This window comes from Prionailurus bengalensis, chromosome B4 (genome assembly GCF_016509475.1).
Source record: "Prionailurus bengalensis isolate Pbe53 chromosome B4, Fcat_Pben_1.1_paternal_pri, whole genome shotgun sequence".
In the NCBI taxonomy this organism is placed as follows: domain Eukaryota; kingdom Metazoa; phylum Chordata; class Mammalia; order Carnivora; family Felidae; genus Prionailurus; species Prionailurus bengalensis.
The window spans coordinates 38,683,674-38,709,788 of NC_057358.1; the positions used below are offsets into that span (position 1 = coordinate 38,683,674).

Here is a 26,115-nt window from a genome sequence, read left to right on the forward strand (position 1 = left end):
GATACATCTATATTGCCACAATTTCTAAAACCACTCATATTGCCTGATGTACACCTACACTTTTTAGTCTTCTCTATGAGGATTTCCTCACCTATTCTAATCCTCACTGTCTCTTCTCTGAACTCTTAGAATATCAAATGTCTTTCAATGAACATTTACTTTTAAAATCCTGAAAAACTGGGGTGCCTGTGTGGCTCAGTTGGTTAAGCATTTGACTTCAGCTCAGGTCATGATCTCACGGTTCGTGGGATTAAGCTCCACATCAGGCTCTGTGCTGACAGTGTGGAATCTGCTTGGGATTCTCTCTCTTTCTCTCTCTCTGCCCCTCCCCTGCTCATGCATGTTCTCTCTCTCTCTCAAAATAAATAAACATTAAAAAAAATAAATAAAATCCTCAAAAACTGTTTCACCTGGGTTTATGCTGTCTCAACTAGGTTAGGAAAACTCAGACATTTTTGTCACCCACAGGGTCTGTGCTCAAAATGTGAATGCTGAAAATGTGTATAAAATCAATTTAAGACTTGGGATCCCTAATTCAGTAGCCCATGGAAGGACCATACTGGAGGAATACCAGATTCCAGAAGAACTGAAGAATTTCAGAATTGAAAGTTTCATCTGATCCAATCACCTATTTTCCCAGTGCTAAAATCCTTGCCACAATGTCCCCGCCATGTATTTACCCAAAGTAGGTTAAAACACCTCCAGCAATAGGGAACTTGGCTGGATCTCTAAACAGCTCTTTCATCTTTGGAATATTCTGACTCACAGAAATATATCTTTCTATGACCTTATCTCTCCTCTGCATAAAAACCCTTTATATATTTGAAAACAGCATTAAGACTTCAAGGGGTTGCTTGGGTTCATGCCATGCCTCTCCACTTTCTCCAACCACGTCTCACATGGACTTTCTTTTTCTTTTTTCTAAGTCCCTTCACCTTTCTCTTTACTTTTCTTTGAATGTGCCCTGATTTAGCTTCCTCAAGCCATGGAGCCCCAGACTGAATGCCCAGTGTATCAAGTCTGATTAGCAGAGTTTAGAGCTGGACTATACCTCTCTTGTTCTCGACACTGCATATCTATTCATGCAGCCTGAGAACACATTAACTTTTCTTGGCAGCCACATCACAGTTGATGAATGCTGAACCCATTTGTCAACTAAAACCTCTAAATCTTAAGTCTGTGTGATTGTTTTTCTTTTAAAGATGGTGCTACTGAATCATATCTCTTCCACCTTGTGTTTCTGTCACTGGCTTTTTGGACACCAGAACAAGAGCTCGGATGTAATTCTGTTAGATTCAGTCCATCTTTCCAGGCTGACATTATCTTAATAGATCCCAACTGGTCATCTAGTGTACTCAATGACCTTCCAAGCTTTGTTGGTATTTAAAAATTTCAGACATAATGTAAGCTAAATAATATGTTGGTTTTGACAATTTAATTCATCTGAGAGTTATTCAGAAGAGTGTTTCTAATATAAAAACTGCTGTTTTTATATTATAGTATTATAGTATTATAGTAAAATAATTGTATTATAGTAAAAATAATATACTAGTAAGTTATCTACTTTTTGGAACCTATTAACCTTTGCTTTGTAGCCAAAAAACATGATCAATGTTTGCATAACTTCCATGAGGAGAACGTGTATTCTACTGTGAGGTACACAGCTCTACATTTATCTCTTAAATTAAGCTTGCTGGTTGACAGTTTTAAATATTTTACATACATATTGTACTTTTTGCCTAATGTATCAAATCCTAGATAAGTTTGTTAAAATCCTCTAAAGTCTGTTTTTATCAAATTTTCTGTTTTTCTAAAAGTTTTTGCCTTATCTATTTTGTTGCTATGTTGTTTGATGCATAAAAGTTTGTATCTGTTGTATCTTCTTTGTGGATGGAACTTTTTTTATTACTACAAAATATTCGTCCTTATCTCTGTTTTTGCCATTGGTAAAAATATTGAAAGAGACAAGGGCAGCAATCTGGAATAGAGCTCTCTGAGCTATTAATAACTTGTGGGCATAAATATCCAGTTTATCTTCTATTAGTCATCCTTAAAACACTCCCCAACAACCCAGTGTTTATTTAATTATCCCCTGTCTGCTATCTGTGCCTAGTCATTTTGAGCTACAGGGGGAGGAGGGACAGAGAATAGGGAGATGAAAGGAAAGGAAGAGAAAGAGACATGAAGTCTCAGTGAGACAGAGAAACAAATGTAGGAAGAAGGCAGCAAAGGAGTCATGAGCACCAATATTTATTCTCTCTTTCTTGCTCTTTCTGTATAATGGCTGGATAGTGCCTCTAGCATATTCCAGTGTAGTCTAAGTTATAATCCCCCTGCTGACAGCTATGGTTGTCTCAGAATTCATTAGACCCAGAGTAAAAAGGCTGTGGTTCAAATCCTGATTTTGATATCTACAAGCTTTCTGGCCTTGGATAAGTCACATATCCTCAGTGGGCCTGAGGTTTTCTGTATCTGGAAAATCAGATGGTTAATACCTACTTTATAGAGAAGTTGTGAGGTTTAAATAAGATAATGCATGTGGAATTATTTAGCACAATAGGGAGCAGATAGTATGCATTTAATACATTCTAAGTAAATGAGTTCTCTGATTCTCCAGGGGTTTTTGACACCCTTTTGAGAGCTGCTGCTTTCTAATTCCTTCAAATTTCAGCCAAGGGGCAAGTAGAGACTGAAGGGGAATGATGCAGCAACAGGGGTGTGAGAGAATAGGGCAACATCAGGGAACAGAAGACTTGGGGAAGGACAAGACCTGGGGTGGCTCAGGAGAGAAGACAAAGCATGGAAGGAGGGAGACATCAACATTAAGTACTCGTTAAGCTCTTTGTAAAGTAACACTCTAGGTAAAATAATTTAGACTTATGGAATGGGCTCTGTACACCAGGACTTTAGCATCTAAGAACACCAAGTCCGACACTAACGTGGCATAGAGGAAAGGAATGGAAGAAGAAGCCATATACTGTGGAGTAGACCCCACCCTGCTATGCCTTCCTGGGCTCTGGCTGATAATAACTCTGTGACCAGAGAGCCCTTCCTGGAAGGAAGTGGACAAAGTCCCTTACTCTAGTAGTGTGGAGGATGACAGAGTTCTCTGGGAACAAGTTAAGAGCGGCTGAGTCCAGAAAAGGGAGATTTTCAACTGTGAAGGGAAGAAGCAACAATTATATACTGAGGATACCATAGGGCATGATAGATATGAAAGAACGAGTCCTAGTGAAAGCCAGGATGAAAAGCCCAGGTCCAGCATAGTGGGCAGAATGCCACCCAGGGTGTCTAACTGTAGAAGATGCCCCTTGTCTAAAGGAGGCCCTTAAGCATGTGTGTGCATATACACATGTGCGTGATATTGAAGATTTAGGGTGGGATGTGGGGGAAGGAAGTAGGGGTGGGGATTATAGTGATTCTCATGTAAGTACAAGGCTTAGGTTCAGAGAAACCTTTACAGATTATTTGCAGGGAATTGGAAGGCGAGATGTAGTTAGCAATTAACTTACCCTGCCAGGTTCCCACAGGGACTGTGAAAATTAATTAACCTTCACAAAGTGATTTGCACACTGAGAGTTAAGGTACCACACTGGAGGAAAGCATTAATACTCAGTACCACTGGGGTTCCAGCTAATGACACACGGGCCAAGGCCTTCCTACTATAGAATACTGCTGGTCAAAATATCTCTTTCCCGTTCCCTCGTTCCTTTTTGCCTGCACTTAGGAACAGGATCCCTTCAGATTTCAGAGGGTCTCAGAAAGTCATCTGGTTAACCTTCTAGATTCTAGGCAGGAGGTGCTGAAATCATTTCAGGAAAAAGGTAGCTTCTTCTTTCCCTAAATGGTGTAGTCTTGACCTTGGACAAATGGCATTTTTCTACACTTTCAATAAATTTCAGAAGCTTGAACTCAAGGCAGAACTTAGAAATGTCTCTGGCCTTGGAGACTAACCATTCTGATTTCACATGTCTCCATGTGGGCGGGCAGTGGTCTGATCAGTATGTCTCTTAGTTTGCACAATCTGGTGAAAGGCAGATGTGAAGAGAGGAAGAATCCCCCTCCTCATCATAGACTGAGCTTAACATGAAGAAAATGAGGGTCAAAGCAAGGAAGTAACCTGTCTGTGGGCATCTGGATAGTCCAGGTCTGAGTACAGGGGAGAAGACAGGCCTTGAGTCCCAGTCTCCTGTTCCATCCATGACACCACAGTGTCTTCCCAAGCATCCTGAGTGTCTACACTGGTAACTCCATACATTTGTGCTCAGGATCATCAACAATCCAAATCCCATCTGGAGTCTTTCGATTGTAGAGTGCGTGTGAACCAGAGTAGGTGCCCCACCAGGGCTGGAGAAGGCCAAGATCACCAGAAGGGCCTGACCCTTTTTCCCATGTCTCCCACCCATCTCCCCCATGTGTACTGAGCACAGAGTGAAGATCCTGGGCCGGAAAATTCTCAAGGAGTCTGCTATTTGCCAGAGAAGAAAATGGAAGCACGTTCAGGCTCAGCCTACTTAGTGGCTGGGATGAGAAAGGTACATGAGGGATTCAGGCTCACCGCTGCCCCCTGCCACCTGCTTCAGGCAGCTGCAGTCTCCAGACAGCAAAGAGAATTCTTACTAGAAAAATCTTCAGAGTCTCTCTCAGTCTCTCTAACTGCCTCCCTCTCTCTGTCTCTGTGTTTGTCTCTGTGTCTGTTTGTCTGTCTCTGTCACGCACACGCACGCACACACACACACACACACACACGACTGGAGTGGAGCTGAATGAGGGATAAACATCAGAATTTGTACAAAATTCTGCAGGCTCTATAATCGCCAATTGGATTTTCAAGATGGATGGTTTCTCCCTAATTAGATTCTCCTGCCTTGTATAAACTAACTTTGCTGCTTTATCCCATCCTATAAAGCAACCCATTCTTGATTAGTCAGGTTTACAAATCATGCCCAGGGTGTACACAGAGCACAAACAGTCCTCACCTTTCAATCTGCTCTCAGATAAAAATGTGCTTCTGCCTCAGATAATAATATACCAATAAAAAACATGTGCCTGACTAAGCCATAGCATCATTACCTAGAGCCCTCACCAAAAACTTATCTTCACCTTAAGAAAGAGACTAAAATCCCAGACTGGAAGGGCACCCTGGATCGTGCTTTTTGCAGACTGATACATTTTGGAAAAATGTAGAAGGTAGAGCAGCATTTTTTCAAAGTGCTGGGGCATCTGAGTGGCTCAGTCGGTTAAGTGTCTAACTCAGGCTTAGGTCATGATCTCACGGTTCGTGGGTTCAAGCCCCATGTCAGGCTCTGTGCTGAGAGCTCAGAGCCTGAAGCCTGTTTCAGATTCTATGTCTCCCTCTCTCTCTGCCCCTCCCTTGCTTGCAAACGTGCTCTCTCTCTCTCTCTCTCAAAAATAAAATAAACACTAAAAAAAAAAAATTTTAAGTGTGGTGTGTAGCCTGTGTGCATCAGAACCACTGGGATGTATGCTAAGATGAACATTCTTGGGCTCCCTCCCCAAGACATACTGATCTAAACTCTCTGGGGGAGAGACCTAAGAATCTACATTTAACCAAGATCCTCTTGTAATTCCGAAGCAAGCTAACATTGGAGAACCATGCAGATAAAGTCCTTCACAAATGGAATGTAAGGGCCACCCGCCATATATATGCTGCAGTATTTGCTGCCATATCTGGAGGCAAGGCCAAGGAAACAATGACCCCCGCTTCCCCCAGAGACTCTCATGTCCCTGAAGCTTCATATCATAGAATCCCAGTTCTCAGGCTTATGTCAGAGCAGCAGGTATCATAGCTGAGACTGTCAGGCTATGAGACACATTCCCTCCTGGTCTGAACACTGTCCCAGAACCCAGGGAAATCACTCTGGACAGAAAGTGCCTAGAGAATGGCTGGGCAAGGGATGCAACTTAAGGGCCCCCATGCCCTCAAGAAGCTGCATGGGGCCTGACTCAGTTGGATGAGAAAGACTGTACAGATGAGGAACTGATTCCAATGTGGCCCTGGTGGGTGCTGATAAGTTTGTCAAAGCCAAGTGTGGTCCACCAGTGATGTGAAATAGGCAGCCTGGGTGGCCTTCCAGGCTACTGAGCTGCAGACGACTGAGTAAGCAGAGCACAGCCACGACCTGCCTTTGATCTAGAAAGCACTTTTCTTCCAAGGTTCAAAGCACTCTCCAGACACCACCTAATTCATCCTTACCCTCAGCCTCAGGATTAGATCCTGGTAAGGGGCCAATCAAGTCCATGCATCCAGCAGATTCCAACCCTGGTCAAAAGTCAGAATTCCTAAGGATACTTTTTAAATGCAGACTTCGAGCCCCCAATCCAGCCCAAATAAATCAGACTTTCCTGGGGTGGGGCCTTAACATCCACTAGTGATTCTGGCAAAAGGTCTGAATCTATTGCTGCCTCTAGACAGTATCGCTCTCCATCCCCTGGAAAGCTGAAGCTTCCCCCCCCCCCCCCCGCCCCAGGAAAAGGTGATTGGGAAGATGCTTTCCATGGCAAAGCACTTCATAATTCTGATAGTCAGAAGTTCTTCCGAAGCCTAAGCCATATTAATCACGCTAAATGTGAAGTTCTCTGAACTTCTGCGCAGTGGACCAAGGAGCGTGGCTCCATTTGTCTGGCCTCCACTTCCTAAGAGAAATGTGGAGGCTCCTGTAGGTTCTGAAGTTCAACAGGAGAACTGGGCTTTGGCCCCAGGTTTGTGCATTTGACCATGTCCCCACCTTGCCCCATGGGCCGTGGCTTCTTCCCAGTGAACACGCAACAGAGTCGAACATTGTATCAAAGATCTGAGTCAAGCTCCACTCCAAGGGACAAGGGGTGAGAGACTCAGTGCTCCCAGACTTGCCTTTTTCCCCTATTCCCAATATACAGATTGTAAAATCAATCCAGGGCAGTGAGGTAAGGAGGGCCCCTGGTCTCCTGACACCAGCTCTCAGGAGCTTTCCCTAGGCGCTCAGGCCAGCTGCACAGCCCTCCCTCCCAGAAGCCAGAGCAGACCTGGTTCACTCACTGCAGCAGAACTGAATCCCTGAAGGACATGACTCAGCCTGGGGAGCTGGGACAGGACCCTCCCCCCGCCCCCACCAGTCAGTCCCATGTTCTCTGGGCTCCACAGGAGGGATAAACAAGGTGTGTGGTTTGGAAAAGGAGGAGGAAACAAAAGCCTCTGCTGCCTATGTCAGCGCTGTCTAGCATTTCAACGGTACAAATTCTCTGGTTGGCTTTGTTGCAGAATTTTTATGAGCATGAGCTCGACCTTATCAGTGCAATCATAAACTCCTCAAGATGAGGACTCTGTGTTCTATTTGCCTAACTCAGAGCCTGGCACAGAGTAAGTGCTTGTTAAGGCGAGCTACGAGGACACCCTGTGTCCTGGGTGCCTAGCTTGGGGGGGGGGGGACACACAGTGGCAATGACTTGAGCCATGTCTGGGACAGGCGTTCGTTGGCCTTGTGGAGTCAACATGTTATACCCCACACTGAAAAACCAGCTGCGGAGGAGACTGGGAGGGGTTCAGACCATCCTCAGGATCCCCCCGACTCCATCCTGAATCGGGTCATTCCAAGAGCTTCCATTCTCCTCCCTCACTAATGCCTGGACATGCCCCTCCCGCACACATCCCCAAACCTCCAAATTCATCTCCTCGACGATGTCTCAGAATCACTTAACCTCACCCTGGCCTATTCGTCAAGCCTCCCATTTAAATAGTCTATACGTTATCGGGATTTCCTGTTTACTTGTTTGACAGCTGAGCTGCAAGAGCCCCTGTAGATCAGCTGCTTCAGTCACAACCCAGAAGCCCTGATGTGATCAACCTTTCTGGTTTCTTTAACAGAAGACAAGAGAATAAAAGAGGCTCTAATAGAGAATATCAGAATACATCACATGCAGGAAGCATGAGCTCCATTTCAGGAAATGTTCAGTTACCCACACACAGAAGTGTATGTGAATTGCAAAGTCAAATGCATTTCTTCTGGTGACTCACAATCACAAAATTGTGAAAAACACCACAACTATTTTCTCAGGTCACCAGGGAGGACACCGACACACAGAGAGATAAAGCAAGCTGCCCAAGGTCACACGGCTGGTCAGTGGCAGTGCCTGGGCAAGAGCTTGGGTTTCTCCTGAGCGATTTTAGTGCTCTGCTCATTACAGCCTGCGGTCTCTGGTTCTGCACCCAGAGAACACCCCTGAGGTGGGCTAGGGAGCTCCGGGGACCCCTAATCCTACCACAGCTCTCCAGCCAGGAGGGGGCTTCCATCGGCTGACCCAGGGCAGATGCACCTGGCAGGGATAATCCACTGGAACCTTTGGCTGAGCTAGTTTTGCACATGCAGCCAAGAGTGACCTTGGCTTTCATCTCAAGAACTCTTTAATAGTCATTAAATGAGGGCAAAAGCACTAAATGAGGTCACTTTAAGATGAATGTGAGGGCTAACCAGCTCTGAAACAAGTCAAGAGCGCTGGCCTTTCCCTGTGGGAGTGCAGGCCAGCAGAGAAGCATCCTACAGTGAAGATTCCAGGCCATGAGCTGGGTCGCTGCCTGCCCATTCAGGCTGTGACTCCTCTCACCTTCCTTAGAGAAAAGAGCACCCTCTTCTCTGGGAGGCACCACCTGACTTTTTCTGTGGCTCCTCAGGGTGAGCAACGCTGGGGTCAGAGGAAAGTGGGGTTGCAGGGAGAGTCAGAAACTAAAACAGCCCCTTATTTTACTGGTGAGAAAACCATAGCTCAGAGAGACCAAAAGATTTGAGCAAGGTCACAGAGCTAGCTGGTTGGAGAGCCACACATAACTTCAATCCAGAGCTCCTGATTCCCAGCTCCCCACTTCTCAGACCCACACACAAAGCATCTGGGTATCTTGTTACAATGCAGAATCAGTAGGGTTGGGGTGAGACCTGAGGTTCTGCATCCCAAAGAAAGTTCTAGGTGATGCCAATGCTACTGACTGTATACCATGTTGTCTGGAAGGGTAAAGGGATCTTTAAACCTCACCACTGGTCATATCCAGGCTCAAACTCTTCACTTTAACCAGGCAAATCCTCTAATACTGACAAACATACTTATTTAAAATGGTAAGTATTATTATTTTAACATCCTTTGAATACTTATTATGTGCCAGTATTTTATTATCATCCCTATCTTACACATAAGGAAGCTGAAACTCAGAGAGGTTAAGTAACTTAGCCTGAGTCACACAGCTATTAAGGAGCAAAGCCAAGATGCAAACTCAGATCTGCCTGAGTCACAACTTAATCAGCTAAAAACTATATAGAAGTATACTCTCAATCCTTCTTTTCTCTGAGCCTTGGGGCCTCTGCCCAGAATATTCATAACACTCCTCCAGCCAAACTGTGCTTTCCCCAGTATTATTTGGCCACAATTTTTTCATAACTCAGGCTCTTAAAGGTCCTTTTTTCCAGACCTGTGTATACCCGGTGGACCCCAACAAGTAATTTTTAGAGTTGATCTGGGGGTGACACAAGATGCGAAGGAGTTCAGGGCAATGTGTGGACAACTGATCTACACAGTAAGACACAGACATGTGGTGGTCTCTTTCTAAATCAGGGGCTTGCGTGCTTTCCCCAGGGTCATGTCAGTATAGACTCTGAAGCCCCGCCCCCAGGGCGTGGTGCTGGGCACCAGGAGCTTCGCAAGGAGGGGCCTGTGGTCTGCATTAGGACTGTTGAGGCTGCCCATGCCATAGGAGCGATTTTTGGGCAGGGACAAGAGCATGTGCAGTCACCCGGAGGACCACTTCAGTGCTACCCAAACCCAGCCGGTACTTCGGCCACACCTTCAGGAATAGGAACCATTCTTGGTTACACCAGGCTTCACAAAATGTGAGCTCACTGCTGTAACGTACACTTGATGAGTAGGGACAAGTGTGGTACCCCAATGGCACACCATTCTCACAGGTGGACGAGCATTTATGTGGCCCCATGGCTGTGGCACAAGGCTGACTCAGGTTGGCTTCAGGTTCATGCTGGGATACTTTCTCCAAGCAAAGGGAGAGCACTAGAAACCACTAGTTACTGCAGAGGCCCTGGTGGCCAGGAGATGGCAGGAGAGATGTGAGGGTGTGATGCTCCCAACAGTGGTCAGGATGGTACTCAGTGGGACCAAGGGCAGGTCTAGAGCCGGGGCGGCAGCGGCGGGGGGGGGGGGGGGGGGGGGGGGGGGGAGAGCCGAGAGCCGGGCTGTGGAACCCTCCCTGTGTAGTCTCAGGGGCCAGGCTATCTCACCCTGAATGCTGGCCCTGCCACTTACAAGCTGTATGTCCTGGGGCGTGTCATTCACCTTTCAGTACCTCTATTTCCATATCTATAAAGTGTGAGTAACAGTGAATAGTCCAGGGGGCATCTGGGTGGCTCAGTCAGTTAAGCATCTGACTCTTGATTTCCGCTCAGGCCATGATGTCACAGTTTGTGGGATCGAGCCCTGCGTGGGGCTCTGTGCTGACAGCAAGGAGCCTGCTTAGAATTCTCTCTCTCCCTGTCTCTCTGCCCCTCCCCTGCTCTCTCAGTCTCCACCCCTCCCCCAGTCACTTATGCTCTCTCTCTCTCAAAATAAATAAATGCACTTGAAAAAAATACAGTGAATGGTCCAAATGAGGTGGTGTGCATATTTAGAATAGTGCCTAGCATATGTTGAGGGCCTGATAAAAGTGAGCAAGGGCTTGACAGTATCTATATATCACGGCCGCCATAGGGCCCGGGCCCCACTCTGGCAGACAGTGACAAGGAGGCTTCATGGAATATGAGAAAGCGCACCTTCTGCTTCTGTTTGCCACACATAGGAACAGAGAATGGCTGAGACTGGGTACTCACTTTTTCAGGGCGCACTCCAGTTCATTCTTCTCTTCATGAGCTTCCTGGAGCTGAGAGAAGGTCCTGGTCAGGAAGTCCTCGAAGTTGGACAGTAAGTGAGGCTCGTCCTTCTTCAGCTGCAGCCAGACTTGCTTGATATCACTTTCACTGCGACAGAAAGGGGGACACTGATGTCAGAGCATGCAAACACTGAGCTTCCCAGATGTGAAAGTGACAGCCAGAACACCATTGTCATGATCATGACAGGAGTGGCTAGCATGTATTGAGTACCTCCTGTATGCTAGGTACTCTATGTACATCGGCCTATTTGACCCTCACAGTAACCTACCAGGCTGGTGCTCTACTACCCCCGGAAGAGGGTGAGGTGAGCTGTCTCAGATCACTCAGCTGCTGAATGACAGGGTCAAGAGTCAAACTCAGGCTGTCTGGCTTCTGTCCTCGCCTCCTTAACTGCACCCTCCACTGCTTCCACGCTCTGGTTTCCCCAGGGGCTGGTGGTGCTGACTGTGCAAGGCCACGTGCTGGGAGCATCTCAGAATGTCAGGAAGAAGAGAGAGGACAGGAGCCTGGTGCATGTGAGGACAAACGCCATGGAGCTAAAGGAGAGAGCCTGTCGCCCCAGGAAGGACGGTCCTCACAGCTGAGAGGTAAAGACATGCCATCTGATGGATGGCAGAAAGCAATTGTCACTGCGGGGAATGGAGGAGAATATGCAGCACCCCACTGGGGCCTGGTGGCACCAGGAATGAGTGACAGGAGAAAGGAAGGGAAGGTGCAAATCTGCAGGATGTGTGTGCACACAGGGTAAGACAAGTAGAAAGTTGGCAGGGACACGGACAGGCAGAGAGACAAAGACACAGAGTGACATGTCCAGAGCCACTGCTACCCCCACTGCCCCTGGCTAAGAGGCACACAGGGCAGGTGTGCACTGGAGAGCAGGAGAGACTCACAGGGCCACACTGATCAGTGACGGGAGGACGGAGGCAGTGGCGCACCCCGCGGACCATGCTCTCCCTCTCTGGAGAAACAGCCGACCATCAAACTGAGCCAGAACAGCGGTCCAACCTGTAACCCATGAAATTCTAAAACCACCATGATCTGAGGGGAGCTACAACCAGGAACCCTCAGGATAAAGAATAAGATCCTTTGTTCTTGTGTAACAAGTGCTATATTTGAGAAGCTTGCCTGAGAAGTGACATTTGAAGGGTGCCTGGGTGGCTCAGTTAGTGAAGAATCTGACTTTGGCTCAGGTCATGATCTCGTGGCTCATGGGTTCAAGCCCCGCGTCAGGCTCTGTGCTGACAGCTTAGAGCCTGGAGCCGGCTATGGATTCTGTCTCCCTCTCTCTCTGCCCCTCCCCTGCTCACACTCTCTCTCTCAAAAATAAATAAACATTAAATTTTTTTAATGTTTAAAAAAGAAGTGACATTTGACAGTGCATGTTAGCCATGTGCCTGGGGCACAGATATGGGACAGCCAATCGGCTAGAGCCTCCAGTAAGATTTGCAGACCCACACGACCCTCTTCCAAAGCTCTTCGAACCACTTACTCATGGCCACATCACTCCCTTCCAGATTTCTGGAGAAGGGACAAATCTGTCAATTCTTGATGAAAAATAAGCCAAGGCCCTTAAACTGCCAAATCACTCAGCCAACTGGACAACTGCGAAAAGCTGGGAGTCCAGACGTCCAGCCTACTGCTTCTGCTCCTGGTGGAAGGGGCTAGGGGTGCAGGGCTAGAAGAGACCCTGGGAGGTCAGCTGACCCATCTGCCTGCTTCCAGAACAACACACAAGCTATTCTGGAGTGTGAAATCTTGGAAGACCTCTGAAGTCTTCACAGCTTCCTCTGTTTCCTCATCTGGGGCCCCGTGGTCTTGACACCCTCCTCATGCAGCAACACGAGCCTTCTACCTTTTGTTTAGCTTCCACGGGGATGGAAGGTGCTGGCCACCGTCTTCTACATATCAATGTCTGTGACCACTGTGGAAACCCTCCCTTGAGCCTTCCCAGGATGCCTCATGCTGGCTCAGTTCTGCATTGGCCTCTGACACGAGCCCTCGGGGTAACATTGGGTAGACTGGTTTTAGAGCCTGGCCAGGAAGGGGGCTTCCCCAGAAGGAATGGGTGGATGGAGAAGTGCCTCTCTTTCATGACGGTTCCTCGGCTCACCCACACCCCCCTCCCCCCCCCCCCCACCAGGAAGAGGCTTCACAGGGTCACTGGCAGTGGTCGCTGTGCCTCTTACCCCTAGAGGATCTGAGTCTGGTCTCTGTCTCATGCACTTCCCACCCACCTGCACACCCACGTGCCCCAGCCGACGCCCAGAAGATCTGCCCCTGATGCTGCCCCTGCTGCTGGGGTCAAACATGCTTCCCCACCCCCGCCAAGCCTCTCACCAGGATCCCAACTAGGCTTTTGCCAGCCTTTCTCAACTCTGACACAGTCTATCAAATCATTTGTTCAAAATTCCACAGAGCTGCAGATCTTTTTTCTGGCCTATGTGTTGTGTGCTGACCACTCCTTTCCTACTTCCTCTTTATCATTCTCAATCCCAGTTCCTTCTCCTCCCAAGCCTGGGACACATCAGCTCCAATCATTAGGCCATTTTTACTCCTGGAACACATAGCCAGGACCGAGGGGACCCAGAAACGGAAAGGCAAAATGCAATGGGAAAAGGGAGAAGAAAGTTATTCCACGTTTTTCAGGCCACTGGTTTCCACCAGCTACATCACATTTTATTTTATTTTATTTTATTTTATTGTATTGTATTGTATTGTATTGTATTTTGTTTTGTTTTATTTTATTTTAATTATTTTATCCTATTTTTATCTCATTTCATTTTTTTTTTTAAGTTTATTTATTTGAGACAGAGCATGAGCAGGGGAGGGGCAGAGAGAGAGGGAGACAGAATCTGAAGCAGGCTCCAGGCTCTGAGCTGTCAGCACAGAGCCCAACATGGGGCTCATGAGATCATGACCTGAGCTGAAGTTGGCCGCCCAACCAACTGAGCTACCCAGGCGACCCATTGCATTTCATTTTAAATGTCAGGGCTTAGATAAATTTTGGGGGGAAAATGGGGGATTATGTTTTATTTGAAGTTCCAGCCATCTGAAATTTTCAGCCGAGCTATTGATTATCCAAGTAGTGGGCTGGTACAAATGGGTTCACTTCCTGCCTCAGTTTCCTGATGGTTAGGTTTGGCTCAGGGATACAGTGTGCAAATGCTTGCATGTAAGGTACCTTTGGCAGGAGCACAGCACCGTGGGGCTGGCTGCGATGCCCTGCAGCCCTTGAGACCCAGGGCTGGCTTTGGGGAGGTGGAAATACTGGCAGGCTGATGGTGACTGGAAACCTCAGGAAAACACACTGAGAAACCCTCCAGGCCCGGCACGCCCCGTGCTGCACAGCACTCCTCATGGAACCAAGGACCATGCTGACGACGTAGGGTAGAAGTGAGGAGAGTGGGAGAAGAGGGGCCTAGGAGTGTTTCCCATGAGACAGTGTAAAAAAGCAGACAGAGAGCCCTGGTCCATGGCGCACAGACAGGGGTCTGCCAAGGGCAGGTGGTACGGAACAAGCCTCCTCACTGGAAGCCTGGCACCTGGGGCCTGGCTGAGTGCTTAACAAACTTTAATGGTGCACAGGGCAGACGAAGGGGCTGCTCCTAGGCTGGGCTCCATTTCCCAAATCACTGTCGTCACTTACTCCTCGGAAACCTTCTGGGCTCCAAGTTTGTCCATCAGTGTTTGGAACTGAGTCTCCTCATCTTCATCCATGCCGCCCGCATGTTCTTCCCCTCTGGATTGATATACCTTCTCTTCCTGGAGCCGTTCAACCTGCTCGCCTGCATCTTCCTGACCTGGCTTATTCTGGCTGAAGAAGAAGTGGCCTATAGGATGCACAGCACAAGGATCTGAATTAGGCAATATGCACCCAGGAAGACCTTATCATTCTTAGTTGCCAGGAATCGTTTGGGGCTCCTCTGAGGGAAAAAAAAAGGGAAACCCCCTCCAGCAAACATTCCTGGACACCAGCTCCTGGATTTGGGGTCTTCCCGTCTTCCATGAGATTCTGAGTGAGCTGCTACAACCTGGGAAAAGCAGAATGGATGACAGGGCTGTGGCACCTTTGTGGCTCTCCGGCTTAGAGCTCATCTCTTCATTGGGTTCTTCTCTAAACAACAAGAGCCTCCCCTCCATCCACCTCCAGCAGGCTGACTGTGCTCCATATTACCATCTAGTCACTTCCCCCAGTGGCATCACTGAACTTCACATTTACAAGCAACATAACAGTTTTGGTGCACGTTCTCCATACTCATACTGCCTGTAATATACAGCAATCTGTCTTATGCTCCCAAGGCAGTTAGAAGCTCCTAGAGGTCAGGAAAGGCCTCAGATACTTCTAAACAAACTATATGGCACCTTATATGAGGCAGATGTGTGGTAAGACCTGCCTGCTGACCAGTACCTGCTCTAATAAGTATCTGACCAGTATCTTATCTGATGGTATTTCTGGTTTCTTTATCTTGTTCATGAATCTCTGTCCTCCTTCCTCCTGGGTACTTTGAGAATGACCGGTCTATTCAAACCCTCTAGAAATTCCTCTGATAGCTGGCTCCCCTCACCCGGGAAGACTCAGCCAGACCCAGGCTGAAATGAGCCATGCAGCCATCACACTTTGTTGTGAACTGGTGTCACAGAAAGGAAAGGAGACAAGGAGAGGCTGGAAATCTCATCTCGGCTCCCTTCTTACATCAAGCCTTCTGCCCAAGCTCCCTTGCATTCCCCTTGCCCTTCTCAGGTGGGAGGGGACCTGGCAGAGACAGTGCAGTGGGCACTGAGAGAACAGTGGTGTGGACAGCTGGTGCGGACACCAGAAAAGAGGCCCAAATAATCTGGAGCCTGGAAACTTCAGGAGGACAGGGAAGCTTGTGCTACACAGACCCATGGGTGTGGTGTGGGAGGAGGCATGCACCTTACATAGCTTTATGTAGCTGGGGCTCCGGCATCCATCAGAACTTACTAAATCCAGTGGTGAATTCCTCTGGTGTCAGAAAGCCATTGCCATCAGCATCCAGGGCGTCAAACACATGCTCCAGTTCCTCCAGGCTGAGTGGTAACTCCTCATGGAGCCTCTGAAAACAATCCAGACGGCACTGGTTAACACTCGGATCATCACAGAGGGCTGCCCTGGGAAGGCAGAGCTTTCTGCCAGAAATGTCCAGAGTGGGCCCTGGCCTACAAAAGACCCCATTACCATCTATCCTTCTCCTCCTTTGAATGTTACAACATTGACTATTTATTGGGTGCCTCCTAATGTGCTAGGCAATTTGCTAGGCGATCCATAAATAATAAATAATAAATAAATAAAATATTTATCAATATTTTTATAAACATGTATATTTGTACTGAATTCTCGTGGCAGCCCTCTAGGTGGGCATTATTATCTCCATTTTACAGGTTAAAGTTACCTGCCCAAAGGTCACCTAGCCAGTAAATAACAATGAGTAGTCAAATCCGGGGTCTGACTCCAAAACTGGCCCTCTTCACAGCCACAAAGGACCAGAACTGTACTGGACTGAATCCTGTGGGAGGATCACAGCCATGGGACATGGTGTTGTCAAGTTGAATGAGACTGTGAACATAAAGAACATGGCACAGTGCCTGGCCCAGAGAAAGCATTTGGTAAAAGGTAGTAGGAAGGGGGAGAGAGAGAGAGAGAGAGAGAGAGAATGAGAGTGATGGATCCACTGACCCACCAAGGCCCAGCAAGTGAATAGCAGAGCCAGGTTTCATGTCTAGTCCTTCCTGGTCTCCTCAGGCCCCTGTCCTCTGCCCTGGTACCTCCTCTACTGAGATGCAGGTATGGGTCACACCCTCAGGAGCCTTCCTGATGGAGGCCACCCACGTCCCAGGGCCCCGGCACCACATTTGTAAGTTTTGGCGGACACACATTTTGGTCCTTCAGCTCTGCGGGGGAAGCTGGATAAGCCCCCTTCTTCTGAGTGACCCCTACCCATCACACCAGGCTGTGCCCCACTTCTGCCCCCTACTGGCTGCCAACCAAAAAGATGTTAACTGTCACTGGCTTAAGGTGTCATTCCCCCAGGAGCATTTGTGTTCTAAGGGAGAATTGGACAAGATGGTGTGCAAGGAAGTTACATTTAAGCACTGAACCTGAGCCCTGGCCTGGCTAGGGTCACACAGGATGGGAGGGCAGGGACCAGCCCAAGGGATGAGGAGCAAGTGGCTGAGCTCCTGATGCTTCCCTCTGGCCTTCTGCCTGATGTGCAGTGGCCCCAGGCCAAGGCTAATTTGCATAGTTGAAGCAAGCGTAGTCTTATACCCTAATAATCTAAGTCTCCAAACAAGGACTCCCCAAGGGAGTTCATTATAGCCCAGCTGCCCCTCCCCTTCCTCCCCGTTACCCAAGGGACAGGTGCACAAAATCGCCAGTATGCAAGTGACTGACAGCTGAAGACAACACAGGGCTGTAGGATGGAAGGTATATACCCCTCTGAACAATGAAAACGAGCCGGCAGGTGTGAAAGCCCATAACACAACTTGCGAGAACATTTGGCTTGATCCTATGGCAATCTTCTAGCTGATAAGCCATAAAGTTTAATTTGGCAGGTACTGCATTAAGGCAGACTGTGATGCATTACAAAGTGGAAAGACAGGATGATGTGGAAGCCATTTAGGAGAACTGAATTAAATATGAATGAGTTTTTTAGAAAGCAAGGGGAGTGAGCGTTTGTGCAGAGTCTAGAAGCGCATCTGCTCAGCACAGAGCAGAATCTCTGGCTTATCAACATCCATAAACCAGCTGTCTCAAAAGCCACAGTAAGAGTATGCGGGGTGAGGAGTGAGTCAATTTTGCAAGCAGGAAGTTTTATTAGCCCCATTTGAAACCAAAGGCATCACACGGGAAGTAGGGTGAAAACCCTTGCAAGTCTGGCCCTCTCCTTGGGGTAATCTTTCCTCCTTCCCACCGTCACCATCAGCCTAGGATTGCTGGATCTGATCAGTGACGTGCCTCACATAGGACTGGAGCTACAAATGGGCTGCAAGAGGTCTGCCGACATTGGTGGGACCCTCAATTTGCCTTTCACTGAAGCCACCCCCACACGTGGGTACCTTTTCTCTCAAGGACGTGAACTGGGAAAAGCTGTTGAATATACACCACCTTAGGCTCTATTCCTGAATCTAACACAAATCCCTCCATCACCTAATCTCAGCCTCTCTTGTCTACAACTCAGGCTGGTTTCCTCTTTCTGCTGTCCGTGAACCTGGAGAAAGTGATATTAGATCTTCCAAGTAGTTCTTGCTCCTCCTGTCCTGGCAAATTAGTACTGAGTGCTTCTTCAGCCTTCTCTGCACGCTGCACCATGCCAGATTCTTGACCCTCTCTTTGTTGGCCCTACTGGAAAAATTCTTTAGTCTCAATCACCATAATCACCTCTTATGTATTTTGTTCTCAGGGCCTACAGAGACATGTGAAACCAACTCATTCTGGTCTTGTTTCCTGGGCACCTGGTGCTGTCTACATTTTCAGCCAAGTGAGGTAAGCAGAGCAAAGAGGGACAGGATTATTCATTCCACTGATCGGAGAGCCTGCAAGGCTCTAGATTTGCCTAAAGTCACAGCGGAGACCAGCGCTGGGATTAAAGAGCTGATTTCTCATTTGGGGCTTCAGCTATAGTCAAAGCGTCCTCTGCTGTGTTCTTTCTAGAATTCCGTACTCAGCATTACCATGCCCTGCCTACCCACCTACCACCAAAAGTCTCTCTTGCCAGCAGCACCACATACTAGCCTTCCAGAGATCCTGTTTTTCACTTGTACTTCCATCTGGGAGGGCAGACGGGGGAGGGAGGAGGAATGGGGAGGAAGTCAGCTCACCCAATTCATGCTGCTGCTCTGTAAAACTCTGCAGCTCCTTCAAAGCCAGCCTCCCTCCACTGCCTTAAGTTAGCTCTGAACTCCTGTTTCATTCAGGCTCTGCAGCCTCTGGGGCAGGGCCAGGCTGTGCCTTCCCCTGAACACATTGCCAGCTTGTAGTTATATACTGATAGACGCAATCAGTTGATGAATGTCTGCTCCTTCAGTGGACTAGGAGATCTGAGCCAGGGATTCTGTTCATTTTTACTTACTATCGTGTTCCCAGGTAGCCCCATGCTGACCAACATGGAGTATTCAGATACTTCTTGAATGAATGAATGAATGAATGGCTAAGGGTGATGGCAGGAGACGCTGAACTCCTATCTAGGGAGCACTGGTCTGGACCTCTCATACTCCCAGTCCTGGCCAGCACTACTGCAGATTCTCAGCAAGGTCTTACAAACTGGACATTTTCCAAGACCAGGAATAGGAAGCAATTCTGCAGCAGCAGTGTAAAGGCCTGGGGCTCCCAAAACCATGGAAAAATGCCATCTTCTTCTACACTCTAGCCAGACCCCTCTACCTTCCTGGTCACCAGTTCAGTAACCTGCCTCACACAGCTTAAAATGAATGGGTGCACAGCTTCAAACATGTATGAGGAAAACTTATTAAAGAGAAAACCAGAAGAGATCCATCTTTATGGCCAGAATTAAAGTCTCCCTTCTTCTGGGGCTTCTACAGCATTCTGTTCAGACCTCTCTATTCCAGCACCAAAAACTCTCTACCCTGTATCATAACTCAGCTACTCCAAACATCTTTATAAGGAGAATTCAAGGTCTGAGATGTAAGATTACCTTTATTCTGCTTTATGTTTTCAAGTGCTTGTTTTGGGCTGACTGTTTGGTATAGCCTAGGGTTTCTCAACCTCGGCACTACTGAAATCTTGGCATGGTTAATTCTTTGTTGGGTGACGAAGAGGGTGCCATCCTGTGCCTTATAGGGTATGTAGCAGCATCCCTGACAATACCTAGTAGGTGCCAGTAGCATCCTCCCGTCTAGTTTCCATTGAAAATGTTTCCAGACGTCACCGAACATCCTCTAAGAAGCAAAATTGCCCCACTCATGTAGACTGGACACACACAACAATAGCACCAGCTGGATATGAGTGGAAGGCCCCCTCTTTAGCAGGCATGCCTTTTCTTTGTCCCCGAGGAGGGACAGATGAGGACTTAAAGTCATAGTATGATGGTTTGGCTGGAAAATAGTACTGTGGCTCCTCAGAAAATTCAGAAACAGAATTACTATATGGTCCAGCAATTTTCCTTCTGCACATATACCCCGAAGAATTGAAAGCAGGGACTCAGAGTATTTGCGCCCCCTTGTTCACAACAGCATCAGTCTCACACGAGGGTGTGAAGCAACCCAGGTGTCTGTCGATGAGCAAATGGATAAACAACCTGTAGTGCACATGTACGATGAAATATCATCCAACCTTAAAAAGGCAGAAAATTCTGACACTTGTGACAACACGGATGAACCCTGAAGGCATTATGCCAAGTGAAACAAACCAGTCATAAAAGGATAGACACCTGTGATCCGCTGATAGGAGGAACTTAGAGTAGTCAAATTCAAGAAGACAGAAAGCAGAATGGTGGTTGCCAGGGACTGTGGGGAGGAGGAGTCCATGGAAGTTAGTGTTTAATGGGTACAGCGTTTCCATTTTGGAAGACGCAAACAGTTCTAAAGATGGCAGTGGGGATGGTTGCACAACATGAAGGTACTCAATGCTGTTGAGCTGTACACGTACAAATGGTTAAGACAGTAAACTGTATGTTATGTGTATTTTGCCGCAATTTTTAAAAATCACACTGTGGAGGACATATAGGGTACAAACCCCCAACCCCTGCTCCCAACACACACACACACAGACACACACACACAAAGTGTATTTATGGAGGGATTTCCAGGTCCCAGTCTTATGGCCAAGAGCTCTACATGCATACGCACATTTAATTCTTCTCTAACCCTGGGAGGTACTATAAATAATTCACAGATGAGGAACTATCGCCTAGAGGGTTTAAGAGGCTCACACAAACTCACATGCTATTAAGTTGCAGATTCGGGGCTAAAACTCAGTGCAATTTGCTATAAAAATCTTAGAGAGTCCAAAGTTAACCTAAACCAGGAATCAGCTAACTTTTTCTGTAGAAGACTAGGAAATACATATTTCAGGCTGGGCAGGCCTTTTGGTCTTTGTCACAGCTACTCACTCCTGCCACAAACATGAAGGCTGCCATGGGCAAGTTGTAAATGAATGAGCACAGCTGTGTTCCAACAAAACTTTACTCACACAAATAGGCAATATTTGGTTTGCCAACTCTTAGATGATTCTTAACAGTGTGGCTAGTCTAGGAACTCTAGGCAGTGTTGGGAGGTAGGTACTTGGCATTGGTAGGTAATCATTTCACTTTGAAAAGTCAAGGAAGCAGGGGTTTTGAGGCTCTAGGTGTCTTCAGAGAGATCTTCTGCCCATACTGGCCCCCTCTCCCTCTCTGGGCTGAAGAAGTCCCTTCACACCCTTCCAGCCTGGCCTTCTCATGTCCCTCTGTCCCTATGAGGCAGGACTGACTTTCACTCGGGGTCCTCAGCCCCATGACTCTGCTTCTCTAGGGGCTGCACCAGACTCTGCCCTGCAAAGCAGTCTTCACCCCAATTCTGCCTGGAGCGATCCCCATGGAACCCAGAGAGTTTCCTCATAGAGGAGGGGGTGGGGTCTGAGGGGCCATGGGTGGAGCTTAGGTTTCTCAAACTGCTGCCTACAATCTGTTCACACAGGTTGATTCCAACACCGGCTGTCCCCGCAGTAGAACGTCCATATATGGAGCCCCAGCATAGGACAGCTTGCACCCTTGCCCTCAGTGCAGCCTGCTTCTGGTTCCTCCAGGGACCCCAAAGGAAAAAACTTCTCCTGGACCCTGCTCCTTTCCTTCTGTGGTCCCTGCTCTCTCAGAGTGGGCTGGCTCCATACTGCTGGGGCTCAGACCCTGCAGCAGTGTCCTTCCCCACCCGCACCCTCCCCACCCCTACCTCTTGGATGGACACAAAGTCTTTCTCACCCACTGAAAATAGTTTTTTGTCCATCAGGACCAAGAAGAATAAGAGCACCAAGGGAGGAGCTTAACTCTCTCTTTTTCCTAAAGGACAGTAAGCCCTGTATGGTCTTGTTCTGACTCTGCTTCTTTACCCACCTCTTCCAGCCCCTGGATCTGCTCTCCCTCGGGTCCATGGCCTCACCTTCCTTGACAATCAGTTCCTGTTGTTGTTGTTGTTGTTGTTTAAATATTTATTTATTTATTTATTTATTTATTTTGAGAGAGCGTGAGAGCACGTGGGAGAGGGGCAGAGAGAGAGAATTCCAAGCAGGCTCTGCACTGTCAGCACTGAGTCAGACACAGGGCTCGATCCCACAAACCATGAGATCATGACCTGAGCGGAAATCAAGAGTTGGAGGCTTAACCGACTGAGCCGCCCGGGCACCCCTCAGTCCCTGCTTTAAAGGGCCTCTCCCGGTGGCTGAATTTTCGTGTGCATGCATAATCTGAGCTCTTCTTTCAGTTCCCATGAGGCCGGGCTGAGAACCAAAGGTGAGCAAGGTGGTAGTGGTCAGGTTCAAGGAGGTGACCACCAACCAAAGGGGTCACCTGGCAAAGCAGCTCCTTGAGGGAGTGACAAGGAACAGACAGATGTCTGTAGGTTCTGCCCAGGAGAGCCAAGGGGTACGTGGGGCTTCCACAGAGCATCCAGTGTTGATGATGTGTGGGTTGCTGTTCTCCACGTATCTCTTTCCAGCCCATCTTCCCCCAGATAGGACCCGAGAAAGCAGCAAAGAGATAGCGCTTAAGTGATGGGCCTTGTTCTTCCTTGATAGCACTTTCGCAGCCTACAAAACTGAAAATTTCAAATGCTTCACTGCCCACAGGTACAAGAAGCTTTGGAAAACAAAGTAGAAATAAAGGCCATGATGTGTAAGTATCCACTAGGTAGGATGTCTGTCCCCTTTTCCTCTTGCCTCGGTCACAATCAAGGACTGAGCAGGAATGTAGCTGTGTTGGTACCTCTGCAACTTGATGGTTATGACCTCATTCCAGGTCAGATACAAATGATTTCTTACAACTTACACTTTGCAGCTTAAATTCACCATGACTCTTCCTCCTTCAGTAAAGTGTGGGCTTCAGTGAAGGTTAATTGGGACACACACACACAGAGAAAGTGCTGAATTGCACCACGCATATGGTCCGGAGCTGACCATCAGTACATGTCAAATTCCCTTTTCTTTCCTTCCAGAAGGGACGATCAAAAGTTAAGTATGCCATTAAAACCACCACCAACAACCACCACAGACCTGTGAAGGACAATAAGGAAGTTCACAGACAGGGTTTCCTCAAAGCACACAGAGTCTGGCCTTCCATGGAGAGTAAGACTTGGGTTGAGTTTCAGTGACAGAAATGTACTGGGGAGCCAACTACTGACAACACAGATGGTCTGAGCTCTCTCGTGGGCTAAGCCTGTCCTGTCCTCCGGGTCTCTTCCCTCCATTCGTGCATCTATGGCATGGTGGAAGAGCTCTGGGAAAAGCCTGAAAACACCATCCTGTGGAGCCAGGGAAAGACCCATGGCCTTCACCTGGGTCACATGGCTCATCTCTTTGCAGCTCCCACATGTGAGCCCAGAAGGGGACTGAGCCCCATGAGTGTCTACATTCCACTGCCCAACTTCACTGTATTCTGAAAAGCCAAATTTAAAAAAGAAAGCTTAGGGGCGCCTGGGTGGCTCAGTTGGTTGACCGTCCAACTCTTGATTTTGGCTCAGGTCGTGATCTCACAGTTGGTGGGATTGAGCCCCGTGTTAGGCTCCATGCTGTCAGTGAGGATTCTCTCCCCCTCTCTCTCTCTCTCTCTCTCTGCCCCTCCCACATTCGTGCTCTCTCTCAAAAATAAATAAATAAAATGAAAAAATAAAAAGAAGAAAACTTGACCATTGCAGGATTTTCTTGCAACAGCACGGCCATGCATTCCTCCCCAAGATGCTCTTGGCTGGAAAGAGCTGGAGAAGGGCTGAGTCCAGCTTGCTCTGGTGGAGCCTGCATCTTGTTTATGTCAGAGGACATCACGGCTGCAACATAACGGACTTAAGTAAGACACTCAGAAGAAGCTTTTGACACGAATGCTGGAAAGGCACTAGACCAGGGGTGGGAAAAGTATGCCCCAGGGTTATAAATCTAACCCCATCATCTGTTTTTTATGGCTAGTGAACTAAGAGTGGCTTTTACACTTTTATCATTTTTTATTCAAGGATAATTAGCATACCATGTTATATTAGTTTCGGGGGTGAGATATAATGTTAAATGGTTGAAAAAAATCAAAAGAAGACTATTTGGGGACACACAAAAATCATATAAAATTCAAATTTCAGTGTCCATAGAAGTTTCATTTGATCAGAGCCAAGCTCACCTGTGTACATATTGCCTATGTCAGCTTGTGCAGCAGCATGGCATTGAGTGGTTGTGATCGTGTACATGGCCCACAGAGCCTAAAATCCTTATGGTCTGGCCCTTTAAAGAAAGTTTGCTGAGCCCTGCACCAGGCAATGGGGTACACTGGGGTTCTGCAGTATGTCTCTTGGGACCCAGTTATGAGGGGTTGAGTGTGGTTGGGTTTCTGGAGGAGCTCCAGAAATGCCTTCCTCCCTGGTTGTTGCACTTGTCAATGTGTTCCTAAGGCACACACAGCACCTCAGCATAGCTCAAAGCTTTATTGTGAAGTAGCAAGCTGGTGCCTTCCCACTCTGTTTCAGAAGGTTCTCCACCATGTCTTACTCAAGTCCTGTATGTTGCTATCACCATTTTCCAAACCTGACAGTTACTGAGTCAGAAAGGGGAAACAATCTGTGAGTTTGAAGGCAAGCAAAGGCCAGGAAAGGAATGAACCTAGGAGATCTGGCTCCCAGTAGAGTTGAGGCTGACACCTCCTTCCAGGGCAGAGTAGATGGCACCTTTACTGCCCCCAGTGGGGCAGGTCCTAACCCAAGATGGAGAGAGCCATGCCATTTGGCATTCCAGGTGGGCTGGCCTCTTACCTGCATATCCCTCCTGGCGATGAACCCCTTGCCTTCTGTGTCACAGGTCTGAAAGAATTCCTGTGCCTTGCTCAGCATGGCCAGCTCTACCGGTGCCAGCTCCTGGGTCTCCTTACACTCCAGGTTGTCCAGGGGACTCAGGCAGGCCCCGCTTTCCTTTGGACCCTTTCCAGGTCTCTGGGGTCTAGAGACCATTCTCCTGTCAGGGGTAGCCATCCGGGTTTGTCAATTTCTTCAAGTCTTTGCAGAACCTGAACACAGAAGATGAGAGAGACAAGTGGGTGTGGTGTGGATGGAGTGAGGCTGAGAAAGAATGAGAGGGCATTAGAGGGCAGCCATAACTGCTCACCAGTGTGCCTGGCCTCTCTTACCAACCACCTCCTCATTAACAGAACGGCAAGGGGAAATGTGCTGTGATTGCTAATAGATCAGCCAGCCCATTGAAAAAGAAGAAGGGGGAAAAGAAAACAGACATTTCTAGAGTGAAAGAAGGTGGGTAGTGGAAGCCTGAAAATAATTTCTCCCCATTTAAACTAACAGCAACAAAACAGATCCTGATAGACAGACCAGCTACCATTTATTGAGTGTTCACTTGGAGGCAGGCACCATGTCTTGGTCTCTGTATACATTTTCTCATTTATTTCTCACATCCCTCCAAAATAGATATTAGCATCTTCATTTTATCAATGCTCAGAGAGGCTGAGTGACTTGACCAAGGCCACACAGCAAGTTAATGCAAAAACAGATGTAAATCCAAGCTCATCAAACTTGTATTTGACCTTAATCCTACATTGTCCTGACTCTTCAGCATTTCGAAGGGTGGAGAACTCTCTTCTCTCAGATTCACTGTTTCCTATGCCCTTCACAATCAACAAGTTCTTGGTGAGCTCTTAGCTCATACTGCAGGCCTCTACGGGGCCTGAGAGCATGCAGCGGAAAGCTGATGGAGGAAAGTGTACTGTGTCCTCAAGGAGCTTCCTGCTCTACTGGATTTGCCAGGCCTAGTTTGGTCTCTGGCCAACATAAAATCACAAATTATATGTCCTGATCAGACATTTAAAGCCCCTTATGGATTTTTTTTTTCAGAGGGTGCACTGTAATGTGATGCTATGGGAGAAGTTATGCAGAAACCAACTTCTAGTCTGGACTCTGTTGCTCCTTAAGTGACCTTGAATAAGTCAGTACTTGTCTGGGTCTCAGTTTCCTCATCTGTGTATTGAGAAGACCGGTCCTATTTTCTTTA

General features: G+C 47.7%; 1 protein-coding gene across 1 annotated transcript in view; it reads right to left on the reverse strand.

Moving 5' to 3' along the window:
- Positions 1-25,363, reverse strand: part of CRACR2A (calcium release activated channel regulator 2A) — a 74,226-nt gene extending 48,863 nt beyond the window's left edge. Inside the window, exons 1-4 of the mRNA XM_043561959.1 lie at positions 24,873-25,363; positions 15,883-15,994; positions 14,566-14,749; positions 10,860-11,006 (exon numbers count right to left, since the gene is read on the reverse strand). Coding sequence (XP_043417894.1) covers positions 10,860-11,006; positions 14,566-14,749; positions 15,883-15,994; positions 24,873-25,088 — 659 coding nt within the window. The 5' untranslated portion in view covers positions 25,089-25,363. The remainder of the gene's footprint in view (positions 1-10,859; positions 11,007-14,565; positions 14,750-15,882; positions 15,995-24,872) is intronic.
- Positions 25,364-26,115: the final 752 nt, after the last annotated feature.